Source organism: Anomalospiza imberbis, chromosome 30, assembly GCF_031753505.1.
Source record: "Anomalospiza imberbis isolate Cuckoo-Finch-1a 21T00152 chromosome 30, ASM3175350v1, whole genome shotgun sequence".
Taxonomy (NCBI): Eukaryota; Metazoa; Chordata; class Aves; order Passeriformes; family Viduidae; genus Anomalospiza; species Anomalospiza imberbis.
Window position 1 is genome coordinate 603,041 of NC_089710.1, and position 25,888 is coordinate 628,928.

The window sequence follows — 25,888 nt, forward strand, 5'->3', positions numbered from 1 at the left end:
CAGGTCATATGTTTTTCTGTGTAACCTGTGGTGAAGAGAGAGACAGCAGCCAGATGAACTGGGGTCAAAGCTTTTGTAGCAAAGATGGGATAAGCAAAAGGAAATACAGCTGGGGAATGTGAACACTTTCAACAAATGCCTAAGACGAGTAAAGTAACCAGTGTTACCAGTAAAATAAGTCTAAGTTTAGAGCTGATGCTGCCTTTGTTGTTAAGTTTTAGTAGAAATGCAGAAATTACATTAAAACAGGCAGAAAGGAAAGCAGGAATATCCCTGTGAAGAGGAGCTGGGGAGAATTCAGCAGTGACCTGTGTTTAGTAGGACAACTTGTGGTATTAAGGGCACTTGGTTATAAAGTCAGAAGAGAACTGGTGAAGAGAGATTGTTAGAAATAGGTATCGTGTAGTTCTGTCTAGTACAGAGATAGAACTGCCTCTGAACACTTTAATAGAGAAGACATGGAAGCTGGAAGGCTGAAAATAGGTTAAGAAGAGAATTGGATGATCATTGGTGATTTTGTAAGAGATGTGCCTTGCAGTGTGCCAAGGTTTGGCTCTGCCCAAAGGACTCTTGAAGCTAAATGATTAGAACTTGTTGATAATAAGGTAAGAACAAGGGACTAGAGACCACTAGAGCTGTTCTTCTGTGCTTGGTCCTTATATACTGGTTTTCTTTCTCAGGCCATGGATGCAGCCCAGCTTGCAGATGATCTGAAGGCCCAGCTAGAGCTGGCTCAGAAGAAGTTACATGATTTTCAGGAGGAGATTGTGGAAAACACAGCAACTAGAGAGAAGGAGTTGTTCAACCTCAAAAGGGCTGAGGTATATACCCTATGCACAATCCTTCAAGATCTGTCTGCTTTAGTGTTCTTCTCCTTGTACACTGAGCTTGCAGAGGGTTTCAGCTGAACTGCTCTTGGTATCCAGTTTCACTTTGACTTTGGCTTCATCGGGTCTTGGCTCTTTCAGATTTTGTCCCCTGATAACTGACAATACTTGTGGCATCAGATGATCATGTTGTCTCTTGGATTATAGGGGATGAAACTATGGCTGGCATTTCTTAGCCAGGTGCACTTTCTCTTTAGTCCCTGAAGAAGCTGACAGAGAATGTACTGCTCCTTCACTTGGTCTCCTGTTTTTCCGCAGGAAGATATTTCTAGGTTGCGCAGGAAGCTGGAGACCACAAAGAAGCCTGACATGGTTCCCAACTGTGATGAGATCCTGATGGAGGGAATCAAGGATTACAAGGTGAGTGTCTGTGTCCCTCAGCTTCCCTTTTTACTTTAGTCAGAAGGTGTGCAGGCACACTTTCAGTGTATGACATCTCTCATCTGTACTCTGGCACTGGAGAAACCACCTTGTCCTTCTGAGGAATGGAAGTACCAACATGCTGAGACATCTCTGAGCACAGCAGCTGGGCTGCAGGGCCCCTCACAGCTCTGTGTGTGTGTCTGTGAGTGTGTGTCTGTGTGTCTGTGTGTGTGTCTGTGTGTGTGTCTGTGTGTGTCTGTGTGTGTGTCTGTGTGTGTGTCTGTATGTCTGTGTGTGTCTGTGTCTGTGTGTCTGTGTGTGTGTGTCTGTGTGTGTGTGTGTGTGTCTGTCTGTGTGTGTCTGTCTGTGTGTGTCTGTGTGTCTGTGTGTGTGTCTGTGTGTTGCAGGCCTGCCTGACGTGCCCGTGCTGCAACATGCGCAAGAAAGACGCGGTGCTCACCAGGTGCTTCCATGTCTTCTGCTTCGAGTGTGTGAAGATGCGCTACGACACGCGGCAGCGCAAGTGCCCCAAGTGCAACGCGGCCTTCGGGGCCAACGACTCCCACAGGGTCTACATCGGCTGAGGCCCTCTCAGAGCCCCTGCTGGTGCTGAGCCAGCCTCCTTCCCTCCCTCTCAGCCTCTGCTGCCTGAGCTGCAGTGTCTTCTGGGAGGAGCCTTCAGGGTCTCCAAAGAAATACACTCTGGATCTTGCTTCCTTTCTTGGCCCTGTCCTTTTGGTCATGCCCTCAGTTTTTGTGTGCTCTTTGTGCCTGAGAGGAAGTTTCCCATCCCTTGCTTTCACACTGCCAAGGCGGGAACGTGCAGCTGAAGTGCTGCCTTGGTGGGATGGAAGCTGAGCTGCAGCAGAGATTAGTGAGAGCTTTATTTGAGGGCTCTGCTTTGGATGCTAATTAAGTCCCATCAAGGAATGGCACTGCTCCTGGGAGGGAAGTGTTTCCCAATTAACAGGCCCAACAGAGACAAAGGAAATTAATCTGTAGACTAAGTGGAGCAATTCCTTAGGTACCTGTGCACCTTCCTGAGTCAGGGCAAGAACCCTCGAGGGCTGGTGCACTAGGAAACCCTACCCCAAACAAACACGTCTGAATATCCACCAGAGGAGAAAGGAGAGATCTTGGAGACCCTTAGAAAACAGCATTCCACTGACAAGCCCTGGTTGATGTGCTCACCTTCCCCTAGGCTGAAGCATTGCTGCCATTGTCCTTCTCAGAAAAAGGCTTTTAGTGGTTCCTTTGCTGCAGCTTTACCACAAAGATTGACCTTGTTATGTACAAATTCTTCTTAAAGCTGTTCTTTGGTTTATTTTTCTGGTTCTCCTGCCTCTGGTACTGTCTGCTCTCCCATCCTTTGTCCAGTTCTTGGAAACATTTCTCACAAGCTTTAAACTTCTACAGTAGAGACACTTGATCTCTTCCTTCTTCTCCTTTCAAGATATGCTCAGCTAGAACAACTTTTGTCCCTTTGGCTCTATCCCCAGTAGCTTATTCCTGTCACAACAGGAGGGCCAGGACGCTGCATTATTTCTGCAGCCATTTTGTCATGGCTGCTGGGAATTTTGGCAGGGATGTGGTGTGGCTTAGAGTCTCGGTGCTCCCTGTGCTTGGAGCATTTGAAGCCTGTTCCTAAAATCAAAATGGGAACTTGTTGATTTGTGACATTTCTTCCTGGGATGTAGTGTTTAAGTAAACAGTAGTATTTAAGTAAAATTTGCCTGGAAGGTGCACCTCTCAGAGGTTTGTCTCATGGGTGTCCCTTCCCTGAAGCATGGAATCTCCTGCCTTCCTCCATCCCCTCCCTGCAGGAAATACCAGATACAAAGTAAAAGGAGTTCATTACAGGCTCTTACACTATTCATTATCTTGGGGAAAACATTCAGAATATATGAGTAAAGCCTTGTAAATGATGAGGAATCCTGAGAAGTGAGAAGGAGCACTGCATCCTGCCTTTCCAAGGGGAACCTGGGCTGCTGAGAGTTCCTGCCATGGTGTAAGAGCTGTTAGAAGGAATGAGAGTAGAACCCGCTCCCCTTTCCCTGGAAATTGCTCCCGGGGTTACAGGTTCTGGCAGCAAGTTGGCTAAGGAATGATGTGGTAATGCTGCTGGTAGATTTTGGGGTACAGATGCTTCTTCATTGCACCGGGACCTGGCTCATGAATAAACTGTCTGCATCTTCAAACACCTTGGCTACAGCAGCAGGAGTTCCTTTTACAGCTGTGAACAGCAGCCTGAACTTTGCAGCCCCAGCAAAGAGTTAAGAGACAGCGTTACAAACTTTCTTTTTCTCTGTAATACAGGATGTGTTGGGAAATGGTTTTTAAAAATTGGTAGAAAACATATTTAAAAAACACAGTCAGTTGGGTTGATGCAGTGTTTATTCAGATGCTGAACAGCTTACACTTCCTTCCCCTCCTCACCCATTCGGTACATTGCTGCTGAAATCACAATTCTCATTCTTCACCCAGGGGTTGGTTTTGGTGACTCCTTTTGGTTTTGATGGGACCTTGGTATCTGAATAAATCATGGTCCAGAGCCCCTTTAGTCACCTCACCTGTGAGAAAGGACCTTATTGTCATCTTAAGACAGAGAATGTTAAGGGAGTAGTTTCCAACTGGCAAACATTTCACTTTTTGAGGTAAACACTGATTTATAATAGTGCCCCCTCTCCCTTCTCATCCTTGTCCTATGCCACTGTGAATCCATCCCTTCACCTGTCAGTGCAGTGTTTGCACGGCTTCTCTCTGGGAGGGAGTGGAAGCCCAGCCTAGGCTTACAGGCAGACAGAAGTGGTAGTTTGGTTATTGCCAAGTTATTTTAAGCTGGGTGAGTTCCTTCACCACAGCCTCAGAGCAGCCACTCCTCCGTTTGTGCTGACAGAGCTGAGGAATGGTGTGTGGTGGGTTTGCCACCAGGAATTTGTCAGGTGAGCCTGTGCCAGGAGGGAAGGGACTGCCAACACAGAACAGGACCTGCTGTAAAGAGGCATCCGTGAGGAGCCTTCCCATGAACAGAGACTAGACCCACACAGAACACAACAAAAATGTACCAACAAAGGGACGTACTGCCAATGTCCCTTGGCATTGGCAAGGGTTTAAACCTTTTTTGGTATCTTTTTCTTTGTTTTAAATTAATGCAGAGAAAGGGCTAAGAAAGTGGAATCTCACTGTACTGTCAGGTGAAGAAACGAGGAACTCTCATTGGGATGCTCCTTGTCTCTCCAGTCCCTTGGGAATGGCTGGTGCTTTCCAGGAGAATAAGAAACTTGCTGTGAACGGAGGAGAACTCAGGAGGGTGGCAGTGGCTGTGGGCTGCTGCAATTCTGCTCTCCTGAAGAGCTTATTGCCTGGTTTATTTTTGCACCCCTTTCTGGCATTCCAAAAGCGTGTTACAAATTTTACAGAGGAAGGGGAGAAAGGGAGAAAAGGGGAAGGGCACAGGTATGCTGGCCTAGGGCTCTGCAGTTCTGTTTGTCCGTGCATACTCTTCCAGCTCTGATTTCCTGTCCATGGCGAGTTGCAGCTCCTGCTTGATGATTTCCATCTGCTTCTCCAGCTCTGTCAGCTCTTGCAACACTGAGGTCCTCGCAGTGTTGAGGGACTCTGCTTTCCCGTTGGTGGTTAAGGATGGTGGAGTCTCTCTCTTCCCCTGTGGCAGGGGGAGGTCCTGGTGCTGATGGATTGTCACCTCATTTTGCCCCTCATCGGTGCAGATGTATTTTTTTCGGTGGCAGTTGCCCAGGTTGGCTGTGTTCCACACCGCATGCTGGCTGTTCCCCCCATGGACCCTGAACAGGGAAAGGAGAGTTAATACCACATCAGAGCCTGCTCTCGTGTGTGCAGACCTCTCCTGTGAGCCATCCTACTGGAAAAATATAAGACTGCTGTTACATGTTATATAGAAATATTATTCCTTTTTTCCTGGAATTATGTTTTCTTGCAAAGCACAAATCATTAATGTACATGACCATATTTTTGTCATTGAACCATAGCAGAGGCTAGAACAGAACCCTGAATGTCTTCTTCCCCAAAACTTTTTTTCAGTTATGAAATTACTCAGCTGCAAGTCAGGAAAATCTGAATCCTTCAAAGCCTCTGAAAGCCTTTGTGGTTGCAGTGTGCAGGTTTATTACAGTGTTAGTCCTTTGCGTCTCACTACTCTGTCCTGGTCTGGGCATTTGTTCTCACGGAGAAGGAAAGAGACTCCCTAGAGCTGCTGTGGAGAGCTGGAGGGGGGAGCTTTGTCCTTTAGTCTTGAAGTCTTGCTGGGGAGCTGCTTGTGCTCTGGGGGACGGACACCAACGATGTTTATCTGAGCCATGCAGGTTCATTCCTGAGCTTCCTGACACACCACAGAGACTTAGGGGCTGTCAAATTGGAGCATAAATTCCCATCTGGGAATTTTTCAACTGCTTCAATTTTTTTTTCCTGCAGAAATATTTTCATAATCTATTGATTCTAGAGAATCTTTGCCTTCTCTCTGGGGGACTTCCCTTTGCTGCCCTCCCAGATCAGGCCAATTCCCAGGGTTCCTTCCCAAACTGAGGAACAGCCCATGGCCTCCATCCTCCAACTGGAACAGAAGGAAGCACAGTTTGCTGTTGTGGGAGAGGAGCTTCTTTCATGCCTGCTTTCCCTTTGGGACAGGTTGGTGTGTGTTCATTTGATAAAGGGAGGTTTAATCTCTGAAGGAGTTGTGTTTCAAACTGCTCCCTCCTCGAGCTTTTCTGTGGCTATCCTTGGACAAAAGGCCTCTTGGTGGGAGCTCCCAGTGGCAGGCTAAGGAAGGAGATTGATATTTCAGGGCTGTGACTGCTGAAAGCAGTTGGTTTAAGGGGTGGCTACTTTTCTCACCTGCCTGCAGTAAGGAACTTGGAAAGTGGAAGTTGTGTTCAAGGAGGTGGCGATCGGGGATGTTCTCCAAGAGATGTGCTGGAAGAGAGGCAGGAGGGGAGATTTCAGGCAGGAGAAGCAGCCCTTGCCTGGATCATGCTCCAGAGAGCTCAGAGAATCCCAGCAGGGATGTGTATGTAGAGTTGTTCATTTTTGTACAGATCAGCTATTTTCTCATATTTCAAAATAAAGGATAGGAAGACTCTCAAGTCTAGGCAGTTGATTTTAACAAATACCAGGGTCCACAGTCAGCACTCCAGTTTCACCAAGTCAGTAAAACCATTCACAATTGGGCTACTGATACTGAGCAGCTTTTGTAGTTTTTGATGACCTTAAGAAACCCAACAGATTTTCCTCCATGAGGATACCAGCACTAGCATGATGCCAAATTTTCCCACCTCTTTTCTTTGCCTTTGGTGCTTTTAGGAGTTCCTCAGTGCCCAGCAGGAATGAAAGGACCTGTGATAATGTGATTGGAGAGCTCTGTGTTGTGCCCTGCCACATGAGTGTTCACAACAAGCTGGACACCTCACTCATCGGTCTGTCGAGTTAAATTCATCCCAATTCTGTGCAAACAGCAGCCCCGAGGTGCTGAGAAGAGCAAGGACAGTGGGTGGGTGTGCATGCACACACCCAGGGCTGACTGCTGAGTGGGCAGAAGGCTTTGGACTGCATCTTCACTCTCCCAGGCTGGAAGAATATTTCAAATATTTCTCTTAAATGAAAAAATCTATTAAAAATAAAATTGTCCAAAAATACATGTGCATTAAATTTCATGCATCGTATATATTATATATTTAGAATAATGTAACATAACATAACATAACATAATAGAAAAGATATAAGTAATATACATTATAAATTTTGAAGCCATTTCTTATGAGGCTTATATATCATCTCCTAGTGTTTGTGCATTTTTCCTTTCTGCTTCTGCTGATCCTAGCAGCAACTCCACTGGGAGTTCCCTCAGGGAACTTCACACAAAGGGCTTCCATCATTTTAGTGCTTGTCGGAACTTGTTGATTCCCAGTTCTCCAGACTCCTTCTGGATTTTGAAGCATCTCAGCGCTTGTGTCCATGGCCCTGCCTTCATCCCCAGCCTGCAGCAGTCACTGTCACTGTTGCCTCCCCCTTGCTGCAGTTCATTTGCCAAAGTGCTGCCAAAGGCAGTGGAGCTGGCTCAGGATCCCTGCTGGCTTCTGGTCTCCAGGACGAGCTTCAGAGGGACACTTGGAGCGCTGCCTAAAGAGCTGCCCTGGGATGGGGGTGGATTTGTCATCCCTGGTGGCTCCTGCTCGGAGTTCTACTCCCAGTGGAGTCCCAGAGTCTCCTCAGCAGGCCTTTGCAGCGAGTTCTGAGCCAACGTGTGGCTCTGCTGCCATCCCAAATCTGCCCTTCCCTTGCCCAGCCTGAGTGCAAGTGGGGCATGTGCTGGGCATGGCTGGAGATTTTCATGGCCAAAATCCTCCAGCATCATCATCTTTACATCTGCTCATGGCTTTGGGTAGCACAAACCTATGCTTATTTCGGTTGAAACATTACATTTATGGCAGATTGTTACACCCGCACTACTAATGTACAAATACACAAACATCAACTTATGTTTAAAAATGAAATCTGTTTTAAATTGCTACACCTGTGCTGCCAATATAGAAACATACAAATATCAATTTCAGATTAAAATCGAATTTATTGTGACAAGTGTGTTATGTAAATCTATACAGATATCAAATTCAGTTTTAAAAAATAACTTCTTCTAACCCTCTGCAACAACTCACTATCCATAAATATGAATTAAAGTTTAACAATTAAATTTTTTACATATTAGTGCAACCATACAGCCCATATACAAATACAGAAACATCAATATCACTCTCAGATCCAGAACTAAATAAATAGAATTTTAGAACTATACAACTCCGTACATAATTAAATAGAAGTAAATACATATATACCCATAACAATATAGAGCTGTAAATATATATTACATGTTTCATGACATATATTATGACATATATAATACACACATAACAAATGTATCTATAAATATACAAATATTAATGTAGCACTAAAACAATCCATACAACCCCAGCAACAGAACCACACAGCTACACAACTGTGCAAATATGCAAACATAACTAGAGATGCAAACAGCTCAATATACATGCATCAATATAACAATATACATACACAGACACCTATACAAGTATCAGTCTACACATGTAAATATCCCTATATTTGTAGTATTTTCTAAATATTTTCTAAAATATCGATATAGTTACAATTATTGGCACAAATCATATTCATTTATCACATCTCTATCTGGATTTGTTTGAAGGTGTAGGCTCGAAGCAAACTCCCTTAGTTCCTCCCTGAGCCCTGGCCAAGAGGAGGATGAAACCAGATGTTCCCACACTAGAAGCTGTGGTAGCTTGTTTATTCAACAGTATAAAATCTGGGCCCTCTCACTTGGCGCAAAGTTGGCGGCCTCGCCTGAGGGTGGGCGAACCACATAGGAATTCCCAGTTACTGGGAGTGCTTCTCCCATCCCTTGGTGTGACAGGGCATCCCCAGCTGACGTGTGTGTCAGGACAATGGTCAAGTGTGAGGGTAACTGGTGATGTATCTTTCTGAATCCCTACAGGCAATCTTTTCTAGTAATAATCAGGTGCATTGCTTAGCTTATCCTTTTGTACTTCTGTGCTGCTTTGCCCTACAGTCAATGACACTTCTTCCTTAAGCTGGTGGAGGTGTCTTTGGTGCTGACCCTGCCAGCAAGCCATTCCCTTCAGAATTGGACTCGGTGGATCCCTTCCAACACAGAACATTCTGTGATTCTGTGATCACTTCTACAAAGTTTGCTCAGAATGAGTTTCAGCTAAAACACTTGGAATTATTTGCTGAAATTAGAGTTGGTAGATGGAACTCTTGTTGGTAAACAATGGAGGGAGAGAACAGCTTCATGTGGGTTTTTGGGGCGTTGCCCCAGTTCTGTGGGTTCCTCCCTCCATTTTGGGATCTCACACCTCCGTTTTGGGGGTCTCCACCCAGCGATTTTGGCTTCCACTCCTTCCACTTTGGGGTCCCCCTTTAATTTTGTGCACCCCATCCCCATGTTCCACACATGCCCAGCGGCCCCAGTGTGCACTGAATGGCCAGCAAGGGACTGGGGAATGCTGGGACCCACAGTGATGTCAGTCATCCCTCCTGGTTACACACAGGACTCCTCAGCCCTTTCTGGGGTGCCCTGGAGTGCCAAGGCCACGGGGAGGAAATGTCTTGGCTGCCACGCTGGGCAGGATCTTGCTTGGCCCATTATGGCCTCATGTCCCCTGTCTCTCATTGTCCTCTGACAGCCCCTGTGTCCCTGCACCCCTCTCAAGAGCAGGACTTTGGTGCCAGCACCCCCAGGCTCCAAATCCCCGCGTTGGCTCTGTCCCTATGGTATCCCCACGCGGCCGTTGCGCCGGGGCCGTTGTGGCGACAGCCGGCGAGCGGCGCCATGGCGGAGCTGCCGCTGCCCGCCGGGCTCAGAGCCAGCGCCTTCCCCGCCAAGCTGTGGCGCCTGGCGAACAGCCCCCGCGTCCGCTCCGTGCGCTGGGACAGCCGGGCCCGGGGGCTGCTCATCCACCGCTCCCTCTTCGAGCGGGAGCTGCTCAGCCCGGGCGACGCCCGGGGCCCGGCCCCGCACACCTTCAGGGCCACGCAGTTCCGCAGCTTCGTGCGCCAGCTCTACCGCTACGGCTTCCGCAGGGTGCCGGGCCGGGTTGGCTCAGCTGCGCCGGGCGATGCCGGGGCTTGGCTCCACTACAGCAACCCCTGCTTTCGCCGCGACCGCCCCGACCTCCTGCTCCGCATCAGGCGCCGGAGCGCGGCCAACAGGCAGCGGCCGGCGGCGGGGCGGGAGGGCCGCAGGCGCCCGCCCCGCGGCTCCCAGCAGCTCCCCGGGGCGCGGCCGCTGCCGCACGGGCGGGACGGGCGCAGCCGCTTCCAGCCGCTCTCCAGGGAGCGGCCGCCGCTGCCGCCCGGGCGCCCGCCCAGCGGCTTCCTGCTGCTGCACAGGGAGCGGACGCTGCCGGACGGGCGGGAGCTGCGCAGCCCCCGGCCTGGCCGCTTCCAGCCGCCCCCCGGGCAGCGGCCGCTGCTCGCCCGGCGCCCGCCCTGCGGCTTCCACCTGCTGCACAGGGACCGGCCGGTGCCGGCCCGGCGGGAGGGGCCGAGCCGCTTCCAGGAGCTCTATGGGGAGCGGCCGCCGCCCGCCGAGCGGGAGCTGCTGCGCATCCCGCCCTGCGGCTTCTTCGGTTTCTACGGGGAGCCGCTGCTGCCGCTCGGGCGGGAGGGGCCTCGCAGCCGCTTCCAGCAGCTCTACGGGGGGCAGCTGCCTCCGATCGACCGGGAGGTGCTCAGGATCCAGCCCTGCAGCTTCCAGCAGCTCCACAGGGAGCAGCAGCCCCCAGCCTACGACCCACGAGGTAGGAAAAGAGTTGTAGCCTTGCTTTTCCAAAAGGTCATGAAAAGTGACTGCTTGGAGTATTTTTCCACAAGGCTCTGTCATTCTCGGCCCAAAATTCTCAAGCTTATTTAGAAGGGGCACCTAGAAAGGCAAAAGATTCTCTGCCTGGTTTTCCTGCCTGCTTCCTGTGATGGTTGATCCAAGGCAGCAACAGAGATCAGTGTCCCAGAGCCACGTTGTGGAGTGTGACCAATGTCTTTGGATTCTTGCAGCCACCTCGGGCACTTCAGCTCCCAGCGCTCCACCTGGCAGTGCAGGTTGTGCAGCATCGACGGCCTCCGGCTCAGCCTGGAATGCACCTGGTGAAGAGCAATTGCCACCAGTGGATCTTGGCTTTGCCGTCGAGCAAATGATCCGGGAGATCAGGAGATCCCTGCCTGAAAGGTCTCCCTCTGCTCAGGTAACCCATTGGAGGGGAATGGAAGAGGCTGGGCTGAAAGCTTTTCAACGCTGTTACATGGAGAAGGAGAGTAACCGTATCCTTGATGCGATTCCAGCAAAATACTGAATGATCTTTAGTTTTCTTTTTTTTCTATTGTTCTTTCAAGGGCAATATGAATGTTGCCCCTGAGTCTTCAGGAGGGGAGCCTGTGAACCGGGCTGCAGCAGAGGAAACTTCATCTGGCACCGAGAGCTGCGAGAACAGTTCCCCAGAGCCCGAGGAGCCTGGTAAGGACAGAGCCCCCGTTGGTTTAGAGAGGTGTGAGACGGCTGCTCTGAGCCTGCCTCTGGCAGGAAGGGAGACGAGAAGAGTTGAGTTCTTGTCTGCAGGGTTGGTGCTTCCTGGTGCCTTTAGTTCAAAGGCACATGCACAACCTGCCCGAGCTCTGCCCTCCACGCTTCGCCAGAGGCTTGGGCACTGAGTCCTCTGCTGTGGCAAGAGAGCAGGGAATAAACCTGACCTTGTGGGAGTTGTGCCACCAAGCTGGGTGTCCCAGTCTGGTTGATACCTCAGCCCCCAGCAGCCTTCAGCCATTTCAGTGAGGACTGTGGTCTCTCTGTCCCTGGGACTGTCTGTGTTTCAAGCTCTCGTGGGTGCCATTTGCACTGTGGGTGCTGAGACTTTATTAGAATACTCAAATACTTTACACAGTTCCGTTTTGAAAACTTGGAAGGATCCCTGTTCTTTATAGAGCAGGCTTCAAATTGCCAAGTGAGAGTCTGCCTTTCAGGCCGTCTTTTAATGTCCCTGACAGAAGGACAATTGGTGCTCAAGGGACACTTGCACAAGGGCCAGTATTGTCTCAGTGTTCCCTTTGCTTCCCAGATCCCGTGTGATCAACGTGTCCAGGAGGGCTGCCCTGTGTGCCAGGAAGAGACAGAGGGAGAGCCTGTGACCATTGGGCAGGTAGAATTCCTCTCTCTCTAGTTATATTTATAGATGTGTATAGCTATATTTATTGATATATGTAGTTGTATTTATAGATTTATGTAGTTACATTTATCTATCTACATCGACAGAGATTTGTCCAGTTAATTTATTTTTAGTTTTAGGTGTATATATTTATATTTTTCGATGTGCAGTTATAGTTGTAGATGTCCATAGTTGCCTTTATACATGCGTATAGTTACATTTACATATATATAGTTATATTTGTAGATAGGCATATTTATATTGATATATGGGGGTTTAGTTACCTAGATTGATATCTGTATAGGTGTAGGCCTCTTTTTAACCTCTTCCCCTGCTCTGCTTCCTCCCTCACCTCTTGCTTTTCCCCCGTGCCCCCTGTGTCCCCTGTCCCTGTGCTGGGTCCGAGCTGGCGGCCGGGCCGGGCGGAGCAGCAGTTCCAGCCCCGGGTGTCCCTGGAGCGGTGGGAGCTGCCGGTGGCCCCAGGCAGTGTCCCCTGAGGAGCTGCTGAAGGACGGTGAGACTGAGGGGGCTGAGGGGGCGGTGACGCTGAAGGGACGGTGACCCTGAGGTGCTGCTGGGGCTGAGGGCTGTGGGGCAGCCGAGGGCGATGGTGGCACTGAGGTGACAGGGAAGTGGCACAGGCCGAGGGGTGGCGGGTCTAGGGGGACGGGATGGGTCAGAAGGGACTGAGGGGCTGAGAGGACTGTGAGGGGCTGAAGAAACTGAAGGGGGCTGGGGCTTTGCCGAGAGCATGGCGGGGCTGAGGGGATGGAGGGGGCCGGCAGGGAGCACAGAGGGCTCCGGGACTGCAGCTCTGCCAGGCCTTGGAACCAGTTGCAGAGCCTCCGCTTTTGCCACAGCTGCAGTGGAGACCTCGAGGACAGCCGGAGACTGATGGGAGCCAGCAGGGAGAAGCTGAAGGTCAGCAGCAAGAGCAGGGAACGGGGACCTGCTGCTGCCACGCTGGAGAGAGCCCGGGTGAGGCCCCAGGGCCGGGGAGGCAGGGTGGGGCTGAGGGTGGCGTGGGCTGTGGCCGTGGGCACTGCCCGGCGGGGCAGCAGCGGGCCCTGCCCGTGCTGGGGCTGCTCAGTGCAGCTGCCCCGGCCAGCACAGGGGCTGTCCTTGGGCAAGGCAGCTGTGCCGGCAGGGCCCGGGAGCTGTGCCGGCTGTGCCGGGCTGCCGGGGCTGCGGGACAGTCCCGCCGCGGCTGCGCTCACCACAGCCTGGCCCGCTCGGCTGCTTTTTCTTTCTAACCCTCCTGGGGAGGCTCTGAGATCTTCCCTTCCCTGATGGAAGTGCAGCTGCTGCCAAGGAAAACGTCCCCATACTGACTCAGTGCTCCCTTTGCTTCCCAGCTGTGCCATCTGCCGTCCCTGTCCAGGAGAGCTGCTCTGCACGGGAGGAAGAGCCCGAGGGAGAGGCTTTGAAGATGGGGCAGCAGCAAGAGCAGGGAACGGGTGTTATAAGTTAAAGTAAATAATTTGTCTGATCCTTTAGGGATTGATAAAAAGAATTTTATTGATTACAGCAAGCAATGACAAGCAAACAGCGCTGGGTGCAGCCGGGGAGTCAGTGCTCCGCCAAGGCTCACACCGCTTCCCTTTTCCCACGGTCCTTTATTCTCCCCCTTCTTCTGCGTTTGTGGCTTTTCCGGGAGTACTCTGCGCGTGCGCCTCCAGTTGCTAGGGGGTCGCCGTCTGCTCTCTGGTGGTTGTCTGGATGAAGGCTCTCCTCCTCTTCCTCGCTGGGGGTTTATGACCCTGTAACCATCTTTCCATAGATGGTTACACACCTCCAGACCCTCGTTGTACAATCAACTTAAGGAGTCAGCGTATCCTCGGGTTTACTGTTATTCACAAAAAACCTCTTCCTTTGCCTGAGTTCCTGTTTAATGATGAACAAAGAGACTTCTCTTATCTGTTACAAGGGGTCTGGAACACAAGTCCTGTGAGGAATGACTGAGGGAGCTGGAGTTGTTTATCCTGGAGAAGACTCAGAGGTGACCTTATCACTCTCCACACTCCCTGAAAGGTGGTTGCAGTCAGGTGGGGGTCGGTCTCTCTCCTAACAACAATTGACAGGACCCGAGGACAGTGTCTTAAGCTGCACCAAGGGAAATTTAGGTTTTATATTAGGAAAATTTTTTTTATGGAAAGGGTGATAAATTCCTGGAACTGTCTGTCCAGGGAGGTGGTGGAGTCACCATCGTGGGATGTGTTTAAAAAAAGACTGGATGTGGCACTCAGTGCCATGGTTTAGCTGAGGTGGTGTTAGGGCATGGGTTGGACTTGATGACCTTAAAGGTCTCTTCCAACCCAGCAATTCTGTGATTCTGTGATTCTGTGACATCACAGACCAGGTTGTGACATCATATAGTTGGCTGTGACATCACAGGTTTATTATGTGACATCACAGAGCAGGCTGTGACATCACAGGATGCCTGTATGACATCACAGAGCAGAGCAAGCTCTGACGTCAAAGAGTGTGCTGTGACATTATAGGGTGGCTGTGTTCCATCACTGAAGGTGTTGTGACATCACAGGGTGGGTCTGTGAGCCCACAGAGGTGCTGTGTGACATGTTAAGTGAGTTCTGCCACCACAGAGCAGGCTGTGACATCACAGAGGAGGTTGTGATGTCACAAAGTCAGCTGTGACATTACAGGCTGGCAGTGTGACATCACAGAATGGGCTGTGAGGTCACAGAGAAGACTCTGCTATCATAGAAAAGGGCTCTGAGACATCACAGAGCAGCTGTGACATCACAGGGTGTCTGTGACATCACAGGCTGGGCTGTGACATAACAGGGCAGATTTTGTGACATCACAGAGCAGACTGGGACCTCAAAGAGCAGGCTGTGACATCACAGGGCACCTGTATGAAATCACAGGTGGCCTGTTACATCTCAGAGTGGGCTGTGTGACATCACAGGGGCTGTGTGAGGTCACTGGGGAGGTCACTCCACCCCAGCCCCCCCTCCCAGTTCCCCCAGAGAAGTCCAACGCTGCTCGTGCACAGCGGGGTCCCCTGTCCCCCTGGGTCTCCCCGCCCCCGGTGCCACAGCCTCCCCCAGAGGATGTTCCACGAGATCGACCCCAGAGCCTGACACGGGGACGGGGGCCGGGGCTATGGGGGGGTGGGACAGGGGGACAGGGACCCCCCGGCAGCATCCCCGTGTCCCCCAGGGCCAGAGCCTGGGCCAGGGCTCCTTCACCCTGTTACCAACAAGGGCTTGAGAGCGCTGAAAAAATCCCCAGCAAGGGATCAGCAAAAACCAGATTTAATATTAAGTGACAGCACCACAAATTTCCTTGGCAAGAGTCACTCTGCTCCTGACTGGACACTGCAGGCACACCAAGGCAACAAAGAAACAACAAAACCAAACAGAATCCAGGCAATCAAATCAGAAATGAGCTGAGACCTGGGGCTTTCATTCCTATGGAAAAGAACTGTCCTTCTCCTGCAGGTACCCATGGCCAGAATTAGGATTCCACCTCCAACACTGCCTGTTGTGACAGACTGGAGGAGATTGTTGGCTGGAAACACTTCATGTGTGGGGAGGAAGGGGCAGGTCCAGCCTTGCCCTGCCCTGGAACCCCAGCCCTGCCCTGCCCTGGAACCCCAATCCCCCCAGAGCCTCTATCCCAGCCCAGCAGTGTCTGCCAGTCCCTGGCACAGCACAGGCAATGCTCCACAGCCACCTCTGGAGCCCCCAGCCCAGCTCCTGAGTGACCAAATGACCCCAAGTCCCACCTGGGGGAAGGGCTCAGGAACGCCAAGGGGTATTTAAGGCTGACCACAAGGCAAGCACACATCTTGACCCTACCTCCACTTGGAATTTCTGTCTGAACACTGCTGGAATCCAGGAGTTGGTAGCTCTGTGTGTGCTTCTCTAAATCTTATTTTTTTCTTTCTGTGTCTACTTCTTCTATTTCTGTCATCTTACAAATTTTGATTAACTTAAAACTGAACAGGCTTAGAGTTTGTGAATGAATGGGCCAAGTTAATGCCTTGAGAAGCATTTTTTGTTGATTGAATGTTGTATAAGACATTTTGCCAAAGTTTCTCTGATTTTTTTAAGTTCCCCAAAAATGCTGTTTTGTTCTTTTGAGCTCCTGAGAATCTCTTGTTGATATTTCTCCAGTGCATCCAACTCAGAGGACACAAACAATTGTAATTCTTTTTAAATGTCTCCTTGAGAGAGTTGTTTGGGGGATGGGGGTCAGGGCTTGTGTGTGCTGCTTGGCACAGCCCAGGCAGGGCTTTCACAGCCCCATTCCACACTCCATTTCCCAGCTGGAGCCGCTGGTGCCTCTGAGTTCTGCTGCCCCAGCCCCAGGGACGCTCTGCTTGTCTGCCCATTCCTCCACGGTCTCTGGGCAGGGATGGCCTCAGTGGGGGCTGCTGACAGCCTCAGCAACTTGGAGGCTGCTGCTGAATTTTACTGCTCCAGAGGCTTCTTCAGCCTTCAGCTCTTCAGGAATTCAGTGTCCCAGAGCTCATTAACATTCAGAACAGATTAACAAGCCAAGCCTCTGGGAATTGTTTGATTTAAGTTTTCAAATATTTTGTGGGTGATTCAACAGATCTCAGTAGTATATTGAAAGTGAATGTATTTTAATTACAAAGACAGTGAGAAACCATTATTCAGATCCTGTTTAGGTTTTTTTTTTCTGTTAATACATTGATATGTGCAATCTCCAATTGACAGTGAATCCAAGTACCTACTCATGCAGTTGGAATAGATATGAAAATCAAGACCCTTCATGGCTGACAATCAATCAGACTCTGTCCCTACCCCCACCCCACCATTTCCCCCATCCAAGCCCTGGCACTCAGAGCAGCCTTGTGCAAATCTGAGCTCCCTCCAGCCCAGGCTGCACCTGCAGGTTTCAGCTCCTTGGCTCCAACTCCCACCTGCTTTCCCTGGAGAAGGAGCTGCCCGAGACACAGAGGGATGTTCATTTCTTGTCAGCCAACAAACCCAAGGGAAGGCACAGCTCCACCAAATGCAAAAGTCATTTCTCTGCTGGATATTAAATCCACTTTGCACAGCAGATAGTCTCAGAGCAATGGAAAACACCTTCTGTGCCCAGCACAGATCCCAAGGCCTCCCAAACCCTCCCTGCCCCGATTCTGCCCAGATTTGCTCTTTGCACACACGAGTCACAGGCTGAAGTCAGGAGCTCCCTCCATGCCCAGAGGGAGGAAAAGAGGGAAAGTGGATGAAGAGCTCTCCTGTGCAGAGCCAAGGTCCAAGTGCCCCTGCAGTGGGAACCACAACTCATCAGGTTTGTGTCCTTTGGGCTCAGGGATGGTGACACTCAGAGGCACAGAAAGGTTTCTGGCCAACAAACACAAGTTGAACATTTGAACAGTTTAATAACCATCACAGCTCTTCCCTCAGCTCTCTGTGATGTCCCAGCAGCATCTGACATGTCCCCCATCCCCAAGGGATTTCCATACAGGAACAGTTTTAGACAGAGACACAAAAAAAAAGGTAATTTTGTGATAGATATAAATGTAAGTAAGGTGTTGACTAATGTGATATTTATTGGAACTTCAGAAAGATTTGGCAACTCCCTGAACCTCAAAGCAGGAAGCCAGCCAGTTGAGAGCCCCTTGAATTACCAGAGAGCACCGAGATGAGGAAATTTGGGAGCAGCAGAAAGTACATAGATGCAGCTGGTCTAGTGAAGAGATGTCATTAGACAAGGCCATTTCAACAGGAGAGCTGGAAACACCTGAAGGAAGAGGGAGATGATATAATAGGAGAATATAGGTGACTCAAGTAGATGGGTAGATAGATATTTCTCCTCATTCTGCCATCAGTACACATCCAGGACATTCCTGTTCCTAGAGGGAAAACATTGGTGTTTCTTTAAAGTTCTCAAGTGACCCAGATAATAAAATGTCCTTGTATAATATCAAATGTACAAGTATTAAAACCTATACCCCCTTCGAGGAAGACATCAGCTGTGTGCCCTCGAACAGGCAGTGCCACTTGTGCCCTGAGCTGCCGAGCTGGGATTGGATCTCTCAGAGAGGAGCTGAGGGAGAACAGAGCACCTGCAGGGCTCCTGTGCCATCAACATCTGCTCTGCTCCAGCCTGAAACAGGGCCCAGCATGGTGCCGGGACCATCAGAGAGCTGAGGTGTGTGCTGGAATTCAATGCCCTCCCCATGGCGCAGCAGCCCTGCATTTCCCTGCTCCAGCCTTGGTCTCCAGCACAGCCATGGAGGCTCTTTGGGCTCCTGAGTGTTCCTGCTGTGTCCATGCCCCCAAGGGCACAGAGCAGCCTCCTCTCTCGGGCACTTGCCTGTTTTCCATGCCTTGCACAGGCGCTGGCCCTGCCCCACAAGGCCTGGGCTGAGTCCTGCCCTGCACGCTCAGCCAGGCTGGGATGGACACTGATGGTTTCTGTGCCAGGCTCTCTGAGCCCAGCCCAGCTCCCTGCAAGCTCTGCCAGCTGCCCTGAGCTCTGTGCAGCACCAAGGGCCTCTCCCCAGCACAGCCCAGCCGGCTCTGGCCCCACAGCTCTGCTCAGCCCAGGCTGCTCTGGCCACTGGCCCCACGGCCTCAGCCCCTGGCCAGGGCACAGCAGCAGCTGCAGCTCAGCCAGGACTCAGCCCCAGCCATGGGGGAAGGGGCTTGGCCAAGGCCAAAGGAGGCTCCCTGGGTGCCCTGCTCCCCTCGGGCTGAGGTGCTGAGAGCTCTGCAGCCCCTGCTGCCATCCCATCTGCCCAGGCCAGCACAAGAGCCCGGCCTTGGGGCCCTCCAGAGCTGCTCCTGCTCCAGGCCCAGGGCCCATCCCAGAGCTGGGGCAGCCACAAAGCTGTGCCCATTTCTGGTCATCGCTGCTCTGATGGGGATGGATCCTCAGCCACTTGGAGGTTGCTAATGAATTTTACTACTCCAGAGGCCTATTCTTTCTTGAGCTCTTCCTTTTAGGAATTCAGTGAGAAAGGCTCATAAAGATTTGTTTAAAACTTCCAAACAAGAACAGCCCATGGGAATAATTGAAGTTTTCAAATCTTCTGTGATGAATTAGACAGATTTCAGTAGTGTATTTAAAGTGAATATACTGTTTTGAAAACTATGCAGAGAGAACTCTTTTGTCCTCTTTTCTTTTCCAGTTTATACTGTTTATAGATTGATATCAGCAATGTCGGATTGATATTGACCCCCAGCACCTCCTAATGCAGTCTGAATAGATGTGAAAATCAAGACCCTTCATGGCTGACAATCAATAACACTTTGTCCCCAACCCCTCCCCACCATTTCTCTCATCCAACCCCTGGCACTCAGAGCAGCTGAGGAATGGAGTCACACCCAGGGGTGTCCCCAGGGCTCAGGACTGGGGCCAGGTCAGTGAAATCTCTTGATTGCTGATCTGGACGAGGCCATCGAGGGCACCCTCAGGCAGTTCCCAGGTGAGCCCAAGCTGGGTGGGAGTGTGGCTGTGCTGGAGGGCAGGAAGCTCTGCAGAGGGATCTGGACAGGCTGGAGCCATGGGCCCAGGACAATTGGATGAGGTTCACCAAGGCCAAGGGCCGGGTCCTGCCCTGGGCTCACAACCACCCCAAATCCCTGGCCGTGCCCTGCCCCTGATCCCCACAGCCTGTCCTGTTTCCTTCATCCCTGCATTGCCAGGGACTTTCTGGGACAAGGGAGCTCTGCTCTGGGGATGGAGGGAGGTCCAAGCGCCACCGCTGGAGTGGGAACCACAACTCATAAGGTTTGTGTCCTTTGGGGGTCGGAAACTGGTGAGAGTCAGAGGCACAGAAAGTTTCTCTTCATGGCCAACAGACCATGGTTGAACAGGACACAATTTAATAACAATCACACTCTTCCCTGAGCTATGTGCAATGTCCCAGCAGCATCTGATTAGTCCAGCATCCAGAAGTGATTCCCATACTAGAACTGATTTTAGACAACCGTGGTTCTGTGATAGAAATAAACACAATTAAGTTCTTCTATCAGGATGATTGTCCTGCAGTGGGGGCAAAACAGCTCAAACAATTCCTGATTTGCAAAGCTGTCAGTGGTGGATGGCGAAGAGATGTCACAGAGCCCTTTTCTATGATGGCAGAGTCTTCTCTGTGGCCTCACAGCCCGTTCTGTGATGTCACACTGCCAGCCTGTAATGTCACAGCCGACTTTGTGACATCACAACCTCCTCTGTGATGTCACAGCCTGCTCTGTGATGTCACAGCCTGCTCTGTGATGGCAGAACTCACTTAGCATGTCACACAGCACCTCTGTGGGCTCACAGACCCACCCTGTGATGTCACAACACCTTCAATGATGGAACATAGCCACCCTATAATGTCACAGCACACTCTTTGACCTCACAGCTTGCTCTGCTCTGTGATGTCATACAGGCATCCTGTGATGTCACATCCTGCTATGTCATGTCACATAATAAACCAGTGATGTCACAGCCAACTGTATGATGTCACAACCTGGTCTGTGATGTCACACAATCACAGAATCACAGAATTGTTGGGTTGGAAGAGACCTTTAAGGTCATCAAGTCCAACCCATGCCCTAACACCACCTCAGCTAAACCATGGCACTGAGTGCCACATCCAGTCTTTTTTCAAACACATCCCAGGATGGTGACTCCACCACCTCCCTGGACTGACAATTCCAGGAATTTATCACCCTTTCCATTAAATCTTTATTCTTAATATCCAACCTAAATTTCCCTTGGTACAGCTTAAGACACTGTCCTCTGGTTCTGTCAGTTGCTGTGAGGAGAAAGAGACCAACCCCCACCTTACTGCAACCACCTTTCAGGAAGCTGTTGAGTGATAAGGTCACCTCTGAGTCTTCTCCAATCTAAACAACTCCAGCTCCCTCAATTGTTCCTCACAGGACTTGAGTTCCAAGCCCCTCACCAGACTTGTTGTCCTTCTCTGGACATACTCCAACCCCTCCATGTCCCTCCTAAACTGGGGAGCCCAGAACTGGACACAGCACTTGAGGTACATTGCCAGTACAGGGGAGGAATGCCAAGCACACCAGTGCCAAGTACAGGGGAAGAATGACCTCCCTGCTCCTGCTGGCCACCATTCCTGATCCAGGCCAGGAGCCATTGGCCTTCTTGGCCACCTGGGCACACTGCTGGCTCATGTTCAGCCTGCTGTCAACCAGTGCCCCAGGTCCCTTTCTGCCTGGGCACTGTCCAGCCACACCGTCCCCAGCCTAGAGCTGTGCAGGGGGTTATTGTGGACAAAATGCAGGACTTGGCACATGGATTTATTAAATTTAAACTTATTGAACTCTGCCATCTATCCAGCTGTTCCAGGTGTCCCTGCAGAGCCCTCCTACCTTCCAACAGATGGACACACGCTCCCAGCTCAGTGTCATCTGCAGATTTACTAATGAAAGCCTCAATCCCCTCAGCCATGTGGTCAATAAAAATATTGAACAGAGCTGGCCCAGCACAGAGCCCTGAGGGACAGCACTGGTGACTGTCCCCAGCTGGATGCAGCACAGCTCACCACCACTCTCTGGGCCCGGCCATCCAGCCAGTTCTGAACCCAGCACAGAGTGCTCCTGTCCCAGCCGTGGGCTGCAGCTTTTCCAGGAGTGTGCTGTGGGAGACAGTGCCAAAGGCCTTGCTGGAGTCCAAATACACAACATCCACAGCCTTTCCTGCATCCACCAGGAGGGTCACCTGGTCATGAAAGGAGACCAGGTTGGTCAAACACGACCTAGCCCTCCTAAACCCCTGCTGGCTGGGTCTGACACCCTGGCCATCCTGGAAGTGCTGTGTGATGGCACTCAGTGTGAACTGTTCCATGACCTTACCGGGTACTGAGGTCAGGCTGACTGGGCTGGAATTACCAGGATCCTCCTTCCCACCCTTTTTCTGAATGGGTGTCACATTGGGCTGCTTCCAGTCATCGGGAACCTCACCGGTGAGCCAGGACTGCTGGTAAATGATGGACAGCGGCTTCACAAGCTCATCTGCCAGCTCCCTCATCACCCTGGGGTGGATCCCATCTGGTCCCATGGATTTATGAACATCCAAGCAGCTCAGCAGGTCTCTGACTGCCTCCTCTCTGATAATGGGTGCACCACTCTGCTCCCTGACCCCATCTACCAGCCCAGGAGGACAGTTGTCCTGAAGGCAAATCGTCTTCTCACTAAAACCTGAGGCAAAGATGCCATTAAGCACCTCTGCCTTCTCCTCATCTGCAGTTATTAAATTCCCTTCCACATCTAATAAAGAACAAAGATTGGTCTTACCCAGCTTTTTACCATTGATATATTTGTAAAATCTTCTTTTATTATCCTTTAAAGAAGCTGCCATTTTAAGTTCAAACTGAGCTTTGTCTTCCTAATTTTTTTTCCTATATACCCTAGCAAGCCCCTTAAATACCTCCTGAGAGACCTGACCCTCCTTCCAAAGATGATACATCCTCTTTTTATTCCTACGTTCCTTCAAATCCCCCTTGCCCAACCAGGCTAGATGCTTGCCTCGTCTACACGTCTTTTGGCACACAGGGACAGTGTGTTCCTGTGCCCTCAGGATCTCTGTTTTGAAACTCGCCCACCTTTGCTAAACTCCTTTGTTTTTAAGGGCTGCTTCCCAAAAAACTCTCTGAATACGTCTCCTAAGTAGGCCAAAGTCTGCCCTCCGAAGTCCAATGTAAAAGTCTCATTAGTGTTCCTCCTGACTTCACCAAATATTGAGAATTCTATAATTTCATGATCACTGTGCCCCAAGTGGCCTCTAACCACCACATCTCCCACCAGCCCATCTCTATTGACAAACAACAGATCTAACATAGTCCCTCTCCTGGTGGGCTCACTCACCAGCTGCGACAAAAAATTGTCCTCCACAAACTCTAAAAATTTCCTAGACTGCCTCTTTTCAGCTGTATTGAGTTCCCAGGAGATGTCCAGCAGGTTGAAGTCACCTAAAAGAGCAAGGGCTGATGATCTAGAAACATTCTCTAGCTGCTTGAAAAATAACCTGTCCAGCACTTCTTCCCGGTTGGGTGGACGATAACAGACTCCCAGTAGGATGTCAGCCTTGTTGGCCTTCCCCCTAAGTCTCACCCATAGACATTCGACTCATCATCATAAGTTTCAACATCCGTAGCATCAAAACCCTCCCTAATGTAAAGGGCCACCCATCCACTTCTTCTCCCTTTCCTGTCTCTCCTGAAGAGCTTGCAGCCATCCAGTGCAGCACTCCAGCCATGTGAGTCGTCCCACCCTGTTTCTGTGATGGCAATTACATCATAGCTCTGCTGCTGCACCATGGCCTCCAGCTCTTCTTGTTTGTTACCCATGCTGTGTGCATTGGTGTACATGCACCTCAGCTGGGCTGCTGATTTCACCCCTAACTCAGGCTTACCACCCATGAGCCTGCTTCCAGACAACCCAGCTGTATCTCCCTCCCCCTTCAGACCTAGTTTAAAGCCCTCTCAACAAGTTCTGCCAGTTCATGAGCTAAAATTCTTCTGCCCTTCTCAGGAAGATGGAGCCTGTCTGCTCCAAGCAGGCCAGCTGCTGTAAAAGTTGCCCCATGATTAAAGAATCCCAAATTTTGTTGATTACACCAACCCTTGAGCCACTCGTTTATAATGTGAGCTCTCCTATTGCTTTCAGCATTTTTGTCGTACTCCAAAGGGACTGAGGAAAAGACTGTCTGTGCCCCTGTCCTATTAACCACCTGACCCAATGCCCTAAAGTCCCTTTTAATTGCCCTGACACTCCTCTTTTCAATCTCATCACTGCCAGCCTGGGGTATCAGCAGTGGGCAATAATCAGAGGGCTGAATCAGCCCAGGCAGTGTGTCAGTGATATCCCGTACCCGGGCCCCAGGGAGGCAGCAGACCTCTCTGTGGGGTGGGCCTGGTCGACATATGGGGGGGCCCTCTGTTCCCCTCAGGAGGGAGTCACCCACCACGATTACCCTTCTTTCCTTTTTGATGTTAGAGGTGCTGATCTGTCTCACAGATTAATCATAATTGGGAGGCTCACTGGGCAGATAATTTTCTTCTAAACCATCTGGCTGACGCTCCAGATCCAGGGGATCATACCGAATCTGAAGTGGCACCTGGCTTGGGAGAGGGGGTTGAGAGGGATTTTTATTATTACCTCCTCGAGTAGGTACCCACTCCCACTCCCCTTCATCGGCCAGGTGTCCTTCTATAGCCTGACAGTGGGAGGTGTGGGAGACAGCAGGAACCAAGGAGAGCATTGCTGCCCTGCCAGACCTCATGGAACCAAGGATCCATTGGGACACTGCAGGGCCCTGGGGCACCACGGTGCCATTGTGACACTGCAGGGCCCAAGGATCCAAGGGACTTTGTGACACCAGAGGGACATTGTGACACTGGGAGGCCTCACGGAATCATGGAGACCATTGGGACACTCTGGGGCCTCATGGAACCATGGTGACACCAAGTTGTCTGGGGGTGTTGATCTGCTGGAGGGCAGGAGGGCTCTGCATAGGGACCTGGACAGGCTGGATCCAGGAACCAAATCCAACAAGGTGAGGTTTAACAAGTCCATGTGCCAGGTCCTGCACTTTGGCCACAACAACCCCTGCAGCGCTACAGGCTGGGGACAGAGTGGCTGGACAGCAGCCAGGCAGAAAGGGACCTGCAGGGACTGATGGACAGCCGGCTGGACATGAGCCAGCAGTGTGCCCAGGTGGCCAAGAAGGCCAATGGCTCCTGGCCTGGATCAGGAATGGTGTGGCCAGCAGGAGCAGGGCAGTGATTCTTCCCCTGTGCTCAGCACTGGTTGGGCAGCACCTCGAGTGCTGTGTCCAGTTCTGGGCCCCCCAATTTAGGAAGGACCTGGAAGGGCTGGAGCGTGTCCAGAGAAGGGCAACAAGGCTGGTGAGGGGTCAGGAGCACAAGTCCTGTGAGGAGCGGCTGAGGGAGCTGGGGTTGTTTATCCTGGGGAAGAGGAGGCTCAGGGGAGACAAGGCGGTGTCAGGGCACAGGTTGGACCTGATGATCTCCAAGGTCTTTTCCAGCCTTGCTGATTCTGGGATTCTCTGAAACCACCCTTGGAGCAGTTGCAGGAGGAGCCCTGGGCCTCCTCTTCAGAAGCTCCAGCAGCCCAGGTCCCTCAGCTTCTCCTCACAGCCCCAAAGCCCATCCTGTCAGTCCTGCAGAGCCTCTCCAGCCCCTCCTCACTGCCCAGAACAGGCAGCCCCACAGCCAGACACAGCAGCCCAGATGTGCCCCCCTGGCCTGGGCTGCCTCTGGCAAGGGAGCAGCACGAGGCACTGCAGGAGCCTGCAGACAATTCCTGCAGCACTTGTGGGATGATCCTGCTCCCCAAGGGCCGTTCCCAAGGTGCCAAGTCAGGAACTGAAACGGGGAGTGGGGCCAGAGAGGAAAGGGCAAACAGGGATGGGCTGTTTGCAGGGGAGGGAACAGGACTGGGCAACAGGAAGAAATATGTACAAGGGAAGGAAAAAGAAAGCAAAGGAGAAGCCAAGGAAATGCTCAGGGCAGTTTGGGAGTGGCTGCCAGGCAGCCCTGGCTCTGAGCAACAGCGTCTGCAGTGGGACAGGAAACTCCCAGCTGATGGGAACAAACTTTCTGGCTGACTGCAGAGGCCAGGACAAAGCTGAGTGGTTTCCCTGGCGTCCCCCAGCCCTTCCTGGCCCCAGGGGCTGATGGCATTTGTGCTCGCTCAGGTTCATGTCCCCACAGCAGCAGCATGGGGGTGCTCCCGCCTGCTGTGTGCAATGCAAACAGGGGCTCCTGAGCCAGCGCTGCCGTGGCTGTGCCTGCAAGGATGCGGCACCTGTGTGAGCTGGGGGAGAGGCCAGGGCTGCAGAGGGGGGATGTTGTTGGCAGCTCCATGAGGACGCTCT

The 25,888-nt window shown here is 51.3% G+C and overlaps 2 protein-coding genes and 1 long non-coding RNA gene across 8 annotated transcripts in view; all 3 read left to right on the forward strand.

Annotated features, from left to right (window-relative positions):
• The window catches only part of LOC137463838 (zinc finger protein 420-like), a 426,927-nt gene that overhangs the window by 69,355 nt on the left and 331,684 nt on the right, over positions 1–25,888 (forward strand). The gene's annotated exons all lie outside the window — the stretch shown is intronic.
• LOC137463840 (lysine-specific demethylase 6B-like) lies at positions 9,661–12,052 on the forward strand. The gene is made up of 4 exons (XM_068175233.1): positions 9,661–10,630; positions 10,884–11,071; positions 11,220–11,340; positions 11,939–12,052. Exons 1-4 carry the CDS (start codon positions 9,661–9,663, stop codon positions 11,947–11,949), a joined length of 1,290 nt encoding a protein of 429 aa, XP_068031334.1. The 3' UTR covers positions 11,950–12,052.
• Positions 12,391–13,454, forward strand: LOC137463845 (uncharacterized). The gene is made up of 3 exons (XR_010993985.1): positions 12,391–12,539; positions 12,886–13,003; positions 13,381–13,454. It is a non-coding gene; the product is annotated as an uncharacterized lncRNA (long non-coding RNA).

Coding starts and splice junctions, on each gene's coding strand:
- LOC137463840 (XM_068175233.1), top strand. CDS start 9,661: ATGGCGGAGCTGCCGCTGCCCGCCGGGCTCAGAGCCAGCGCCTTCCCC. Junction 10,631..10,883: donor CCCAGCCTACGACCCACGAG/GTAGGAAAAGAG, acceptor GGATTCTTGCAG/CCACCTCGGGCACTTCAGCT. Junction 11,072..11,219: donor AAAGGTCTCCCTCTGCTCAG/GTAACCCATTGG, acceptor TGTTCTTTCAAG/GGCAATATGAATGTTGCCCC.